At 48.2% G+C, this 8,128-nt stretch overlaps 1 protein-coding gene across 2 annotated transcripts; it reads left to right on the top strand.

The window, feature by feature from the left end:
- Positions 1-254: 254 nt before the first annotated feature.
- LOC119110608 (coatomer subunit zeta-1) lies at positions 255-7,524 on the top strand. 2 transcript variants are annotated; one of them, XM_037234496.1, is made up of 6 exons: positions 255-530; positions 1,945-2,190; positions 2,422-2,555; positions 2,965-3,055; positions 4,306-4,338; positions 7,115-7,524. In XM_037234496.1, the coding sequence occupies exons 1-6, from the start codon at positions 513-515 to the stop codon at positions 7,160-7,162; spliced, it is 570 nt and encodes a 189-aa protein (XP_037090391.1). In that variant the 5' UTR covers positions 255-512; the 3' UTR covers positions 7,163-7,524. The 2 variants fall into 2 exon arrangements, with proteins under 2 accessions (XP_037090391.1, XP_037090392.1); XM_037234497.1 differs by lacking the exon at positions 4,306-4,338 and having other exon boundaries at positions 309-530.
- The last annotated feature ends 604 nt before the right edge of the window (positions 7,525-8,128 follow it).

Below are 8,128 nucleotides of genomic sequence, written 5' to 3'. Positions count from 1 at the left end.
GGGTCTGCAATTGCACTTGAAATATTGCTTTTGGCGCTTTTAACGCATCTTAACTTATATCAAGAAACTATGTAGCCACCGTTCAATCAACTTATTAAAGTCGAGCATTGATTGACGGTTAAGGACAATCAGCGGTATGGTTTTTAGTATATGTATGTCATTTACTAATATCAGTATTTTAGTCCCTCTCCTTGTGACGCGTCATACCGTAAATACTGCGCCATGTAGGCCGCAGTTTATGTAGCCACTTAAGCTCTGATTCCCTACTGGTTGCCGGCTGGGATCCCGCCTAGTGATTTGCCGTGGAAGGGGCGCTGAGCGTGGTGTTTGTTCAGAGTGGATTTTGGATGGTCAAGACTGTTGGGAGGGGCCAGTGTTCAGTATTTGTATTGAACTGAATATAGGCGACTGGTTCGTCGTGAAATAGGCTCCCAGTTGAGTGCCCATCATCTCTTAATCGAGGCCAACATTTGCATCTTGGTTGTTAGTTGTGAACTCAACTAACTTTCAAGATGCGGACTGGACTGCTGGTAAGATTTTTGCGTAGTTATAGTAGTGATAAAATAATTTCCTTGCCGTACATGAGCACGTTGTACTGTACACGGATTGGCAACAACATGCATATTGTGTCTAACTTACATAAACATATTGTACATCAATTGCCCTCTTTAAGACAGAAAACTGCAGCACAGATTAACAGTAATGACTTCAGCAATGGTTTTTGCACTTTTGTCTAGCATATTTTCATCCAACACTAATTTGCTGATGGTTGTTTGGCTTTAAGGGTAACTGGTCCATGTGGTCCTGGCTGTACAAACCTTCATGCACATACAGTTTGATATCTGGGTTGTGTGTGTGTGACATGTGTGCATATTTGTGTGCATGATTGGAGTTTTATTGCGCCTAGCTGTGGATGCTTTACGGTATCACCTGCTTCTCACCCTAGTGGGAGTCAGCCTGTAGTGGATGAAAAATGGATCCACTGTGCAAGATGCCTGCATAACATCAATGTTATTATTGCGTGCACCAAACTCAGGCCAGGATACATTGCACAGAATTTTGGGATTACTTAAGTATGATGTTTTTTGCTCAATTTCATGTAGAATTTCCTCAGCATCACAATTCCTTGAAATATTGATTCTATGTCCAGAAGCTGAAATTGGTGGCTGAACAAGGTGTGTCAAGCTCCCAAGCTCTGAGTGTTGTGTACCTGCACACCTGCACTGAAATGTTGGTTTAATTTGCCCTGCTGAACATGTTCATGTTGGACATGGGACATGTTATGTTTGTTTGGGGTAACATGTTTTGCAGTCCAGGCAGGAAGGGTGGGCACTGAAGGAAATTGACTCTCATACCAGTCATAGTCTCACACCAGTCAATTCAATACCCCTGGTTTCCCAGGCAAGCAGCTTGACATCTGTTGTTTGAGTAGTATGGTAGCCTCAAAGTTCCATGTTTATTATTGCCCATGATTATGATGCACCTGTTTGAGGAAGATGTTCTTGCAAATGCTGGCTGGGTCGTTCAATGACAATTTGCTTGATCGGGGCATTTAAGCCATAGGGTTCCTCCCCATTCAAAGCCTTCATTAAAGCCATGACAAGTGTGGTTGTTCTTATTTGGGATAGGTGCATGTCAATGTGTACATATCCACATCCAGCTATTATTGGGGTCACTTGTATGTGACTGTATAGGAGCATTTCTTCTCAGCTTTGCTAGCTATGACTTGTGGAACAACCTTTATTGAGGTGCCATTTTTCTACTGTGTTCATAAATCAACAGTAAAAAAGTTCACTTCTATTAGCCCTAGCATAGTGTCATTGTCAACAATGGCTGCCAGAAAGTATCATTAAATTGAGACCCTGGATTAAGTGGCCTGATATGAACCCCTTGTGTGAGTGAAGAAAATATGTTGTTTTATGCTAAGATGAATCCCTTTTCCAGGAGCCATCTTTATACAGTGTGAAGGGCATGGCAATTCTGGATAATGATGGCAACAGAATTTTGACAAGATACTATGATACAGAAACATTTCCAAGTGCCAAAGAACAAAAGATGTTTGAAAAGAATCTATTCAACAAGACACACAGAGCAAGTGCTGAAATAATAATGCTGGATGGTCTTACTTGTGTGTACAAAAGCAATGTGGACCTTTTCTTTTATGTGATGGGAAGTTCACATGAAAATGAAGTGAGTACAGTCTTTGGTTATGTGCACTGTTAGATGTATGCTGTATGCTGACTACTCTGTAGTTTGTTTGTTTTCTCAAAAAGACTCATATGAGTGGACTTGGTGTGCTGATTATGTTACTGCTTTGGCAGTGTCCGACTTCCCAGCCATGGGAAAAATGTAAATCAGATTCCGCCATTTCGCCACTATTTGTAACTGGATTGTGGACTGAAGCTGTCTGTGCACCCACAGCTGATTCTGATGTCCGTCCTCAACTGCCTGTACGAGTCTGTCAGCATGATCCTGCGGAAGAACATCGAGAAGCGTGCTCTACTGGACAACATGGACGTCGTCATGCTGGCAATGGACGAGATCTGTGACAATGGGTCCGTAGATGGAGGCTTCTGTTTTTCTGTATTCCTAAAACCCTAAATGGCTGGGCAGGAACCGCTCATCTCGTGTAGCGCGCCACACCCGCACAATCGACCTTGAACGCCGTCCGCCGTCGCGACCTGCGGCCATGCCATGGTGGTTGGATTGAGGGAGAGTAAATGATGGGTTATCCGCCTCTGTCGCGACCCGAGCGTTATCGTTGAGGGCGTTATCTTTCTTACGTACGGTACGTGCGTAACAAGGTATAGTGAGGTACGGCGCGCAGGAGGCACGCCTGCGATCGACTAACATGTGCATGCACTCTGTTTTGCGGCTTCGAGATGACGAGTGAAGCCCATTCGTGTGCTCCGAGATCACAGCTGCCAGGAGCCGTGTTAGTGACCGAGCGCTGGCTGACCGCAGCATCATCATGGAGTCGGACTCTGCGGCCGTGATGCAGCGGGTGGCCGTGCGCACTGACGACATCCCGCTGGGCGAGCAGACGGTGGCGCAGGTGAGACGCGCACGCGCCCCGCACTCTCCCTCAACGGCTGAGTGCGCGCCGAACGGCCGGCGGTCATCCCGATGGGGACGAGCCGGCCTGTGGCTGCCATGTTTTGGTCGCAATATCTAGCCACTTCGTGATGGAAACACTAGGTGATGGAAACTTAAATCGTGTAGAATTGATGTTAACATTTTTCGATTATGCGTGTGCATTTTGTGGTCATGGTTATGAGGCAGCCTTCGTGTATGCCCATGGGCGTAGGCAGGTTTTCGCGATATGGAGAGGCAATGTCTCAAAATTTTCCACTGAAGACCTGTAAGCATGCTGCAGGTGCCTGAACTTTGTTACATGGTGCTCTATGTTAGATGTTAGTAACATCATATTAGATGCATTGACATGTAACAATGTTAGATGATATCAGACATTCTTGATCTCCTTGTTTTAATTGTACCCAGAATTTGTTGGTGTTATTTATTCATGCTCATATGAATGCATGCAATGCATTTTATAAGGGGGGATGTGCCAGTGAGGGTCTCTATGTCCATATGTCCCAGATGGGGGTAATTGTGCTCGTGGACTGTGGTGGCTCTCAAACAGCTGGAGATAGTGTTTAATCGAGGCTTCGCTTGATTTGATCGTTGCCCCTACCGAGACCGCATTGCTCTTTCCCAGCATGACACGGGCTGCAGCAACCCACCCTCTCCTCTGTTATTCATCTGTTTGTGAGGTATCCCTCGAGCTGTTCGTTGCATCGTAATGCAGCTTAGACTAGTTAATGGTGTTCAGTTCCTTGTTACCGCAGCAGCAGTGATCAGTGCAAATCTTTTCTCAGGACCTGGCAGTTTTATTTCTTTTCTAACTGATCTACTGACCTATTACCTTCCTTCCAAGTTGTGCACGGCAATGATACGGAAAAGAACATTCCGAAACGCTTTCTAAGCTGCGCAGGAACCAAATATTGTTGTCAATGGAGGAGAAATGAAGCAAGCGTCATGATGACCTTCGTCAGTCTCGTTACTGTTTCTAAGATAGTTGTAAGTCAATGTTTCTTAATGCCAAATATTGGGATTGGTCGTGGATTTGGACCTGAGCGACGACTGATGCGATAGGTTAGCGTTTCACAAGGTCAAGGTCATGTATGTACGTGTGTCAAGTCGGTGGCACGTTCGTCGCCCCGTCGTCGGCGGTCGTGCGCCGTGGTGTGCGTGTGCGGAGCTGGTGCCGCGGCGGCGCTGACTGGACCCGTCTGCACGCCGCAGGTGAAGGCTAGGGTGTCGGGCCTGACGGGAAGCGTAAGTGGCCGGCGGGACTGGGTGTCTGTGGCCGCGCCGGCTTGTGCGGTGGCGGTGAGGGGCGCGCGCCGGCGGCCAGCCGCTCTCCCTGCACGCTCTGGCCAAGTAGGCCGGAGTCGGGAACGAATCGGTAGCCCCCGCGCAGATGCGACAGACGGCGATCTGGTCTAATTGCTTGGGCCGACAGGGCATGGACAGCGTAACGGGCTGCAGCCGGGAGGCGTCACTAAGTCATCCTGATCCGGTGCGCCGGGTGCGCTGCCGTCGCGGGCTGAGCTGAACAGTACCGTCCCGTGGGCTTGCTTAACAGACGCTGACGACACCAGGGCCTTGGCAGGCACCAGATTAGCAGCAGCGCATCAGCTGCTGAACAGGTTGACTGATACTGAACATGTGTCGCCAAAAGCCGATGCGCATGCTCCATCATCAGTGGGAACCACTGCTTCAGGAATTGGCCGTATCGTTTTACACATCAGTATGGGCAGGGGAGTTTCATGCTGACGTCCGGCGGTCCGTCTTCAGCCAGTCAGTTCGCACAGCCCGTTTGACAAGGTGGCTGCCATTCCGTCTGTGACAGATGAACGACGAAAGGATTGTCAGTTGGGACCTAGTAAATGTATAACCTTGCCGAAACGGACAGTTGTGTAGTGTGTTCCGCACGCTATATAACCCGAAATTGTCAATATGTTTTGCAACCGGGCTGTGAATTGTGATGGGTCGTCTAAGGGCATTTACTGGTGTGCCTCGCACTCGTAAGCTCTCCAGAAGTATTTGCACAAGGATCTTGGTGTTGTCTTGGTCGCTGGCAGAATTTACAGTGATTCGGGCCATGCTGATGTCTGCGACCACGCCTTTTATGTGGGATGAGTTGCGAGTAATTCGTCGAACCGTGCGTTCATGGAAAAGCTCTCCTAAGTGTCCCGTACTAACCCGAATCTTCGAAAAAACAAGTAAATCACTGAAATCACATAGTTTCCAAACGCAGTTTCAAACAGGCTTTCAGAAGTCGCTTTGTTCGCTGGTTACATACCAAACAGCGGTTATCTTTACTGAGCTGTTATTTCCTGTATTTCTCTGTTGGCGTGCCGTACGTAATTCTTTGTTGGCTGCACGCCATGGGTGGGAGCTTCTGGCGTGCCGTGGTCAAGCGTGCACGCGCGTTACAACCGATCGTGACTCACGCCATGGCCAGCAATGAGCACGAGTGGGAGTGTACCCTGTGAGCGCGCGTGCTGTGGCTGCGGTGGCGGCGGGGAGCATGCGGCATGCAGACACTTGCGTTTGTTTGTTGTGTGTATTTGTACAGCTGGGTCACAAGAAACCTTACACTTCTTGAGGTCTTGCGTGTGGTCGGGTTCTAACAAAGAGATGCGGCGGCTTTACCGAAAAAAACTATCGACGCAAAGGCGTTTTGTACAGGATGTGTTGGTATTATATTGTGGGTGGTCATGCTGCTTAAAAGTGGTGCGTGTGCGCAAAATAGAGGAGTTTTGTTATCTTTATCGGAAGCCAACTAAAATATTACTTATTTCGTCTTCACTTTCGTCCCGTTTTCGGCATGAATATGTTGTTTGCCACCAGATGTTAAGCCATGACTGAGTTTGAAATGATACTGGTAGTTGCGTGCTTACCTACGTAGAGCAATTATGAGTATTGTCTTCCATCGCGGTGCTTAGTGGTTCGTTCCATTAACTGGAAAGTAAACAATCAGGCTTAGCAAACCTCGTGAAATCACCCATGTTAGCGTGATAACCGCACAACAGAAATCTCGATTCTTATCACGCTGTGCCAACAGGAACGCAAAGCCCCTCCCCTGTCCCGCTTTGTGTTGGAGTGGCACGAATCTCACGTTTGTCAACTGACTGGGCTAACTGGTACCAGTTTGGGCATTTCTGCGCATGACTTGGCGAAGCTGTGCAGCTCGGCAGCTAAACAGGGTTGAATATACGGGTATATTTGCCCGCTCCTAACGGGTTCGCACACTGTACTGTTGTCGCGGGTGCAATACCTCATGAGTACGTTATTTCAAAGCTGTACTATGCCGGTGCATTTTGCTTTTGAAACTTGCGCTGGTCTTAATTCGATCATACCACCGGTCGCCCGGTAGTCAGAGAGCAGGTGGCGATATTCTCATCCTCTTCTCAAAAACAGTTCGCTCGTAGCCCGAACAATTTGCCCCAGAAAAGGACGTGACCTTTTAGCCCAGTTCCAGTTGGCTGATATCTAACTGGCTGATATCTACTTGTTGCAGGCGTTTTGATTTGTTTTCCCATAAATATGATGACCGGGGAGTGCCACATGTTTACTTGATGTAGATATTTTATTGAATTTAGTGAATCGCTGACCAGTTAGGCTATCCAACTGGGTGGGGCGGGGGAGGGGGAAAATGCGTTTAGTTCTGACTGGCCAGGGCCCAGACGCGTGGCAATCCCCACAAATCGAAAGGTTTTTTTTGCTAGGACGGCGTACACGTCTTGGGGTTTGGCCACCGCGTATTTCGAATGGTCAGTTTTGATGTGGCCTTCCCTCAAATCTATGCGGGTTTGAGTACGCATTACTTGTGAACCCCCATGCATGTTTCCAGCTCGTGCAAAGTATAAAGGCTAACTTTCACGACGTGGTCTCTGCCAGTGTTACGGTGCTGCTGGCTTTTCTACCCCATACGCCTCCTTGCGGCCGTTTTCTTAAGCCGTTATTGCGCAAGTTGTGGGCGGGACCCTGCTGGCCCTCCAGATTTTGTTGCACAAGCTAATGAGCCGCCCATGGCCGATGACAGGTGTTGCAGTCGGCCAAGGAGCAGCTGAAGTGGAGCCTGCTCAAGTAGCGATGATGCTCGTGACAAATCTGGAAGCCGACGGCCGCGATAGGTGGCGCTCTCGACCACCCGCTCGAGTTCACCCCAACGATGACGGCGGACAACGGCGGAGCTGCGGGGGAATGGAGAGGCCCTGCCATTGTGGGGTTGACTGCGGCGCTTTTACGCGCAGTCTTTGAGCGGGCCCCTATTCCGTTTGGCTTGTGATCGTGTTTTGCGCATGTGCACCTGTTTGTTATGGGTCGGATATATTTAACGTAAAGTGGCGAGGGAGGTGAAGCATATGGAAGAAAAATGTCATCGCGAGATTTTGTCTTTTTGTGGTTCAAAATCGATGCTATCGAAATAAATATCGTGCATTGGCCATCGTGTACATAGTTTCTGTTGAAAAGCAGACGTACAAAAATAAATGCTGAGAAATGACAAGAAACCTCACGCCCTCTCAAGAACTGCGGTAAACCCGCCAAGTGGTCGTGTTTCGTTTAGAGATGGTGTGAGTAAAATTAGATGTATATTTTACGCTAGATACGTAAGTGGCCAGCCTTTAATAATTTGGTTTGCTCATGATAATACAGTTCTACTTGAAGTCTGGGTGTGGCAACTGACAGTGACGTTGCTATTCGCCGGATAGCCTAATAGCTGTCACGGTACATTGCGTACACGACACCACCGTACACGGATATCGCGTGCACGGCCCCTCGAAGGCGATGCCACGATACATTTTTGGTGTAAGCATTTTGAAGTTTTTATGACGCTCTGAATGGTATCTTCAATGTGCGATTTTTATAACCGCGCATCCAGCAAGCATGCTCATCACCTTACTAATTTCGTTTCAGCGCGATTGCTTATAATCTGGTGTTGCGTCACTGTCTGCACAAAGTGAATCGAGAACCCATTTCCAGCTGTCGTTTTGAGAACATTTTCCCCAGTCTATGGCTGCCACAATTAAGGCTATCATCTGGTACAAGATTTGGG

The sequence above is a fragment of the Pollicipes pollicipes genome, unplaced genomic scaffold (genome assembly GCF_011947565.3).
Source record: "Pollicipes pollicipes isolate AB1234 unplaced genomic scaffold, Ppol_2.1 Scaffold_7231;HRSCAF=8579_pilon_pilon_pilon, whole genome shotgun sequence".
Taxonomy (NCBI): Eukaryota; Metazoa; Arthropoda; class Thecostraca; order Pollicipedomorpha; family Pollicipedidae; genus Pollicipes; species Pollicipes pollicipes.
Note: the sequence above shows the minus strand (reverse complement) of the source record. Positions and strands in the feature narration are given on the sequence as shown.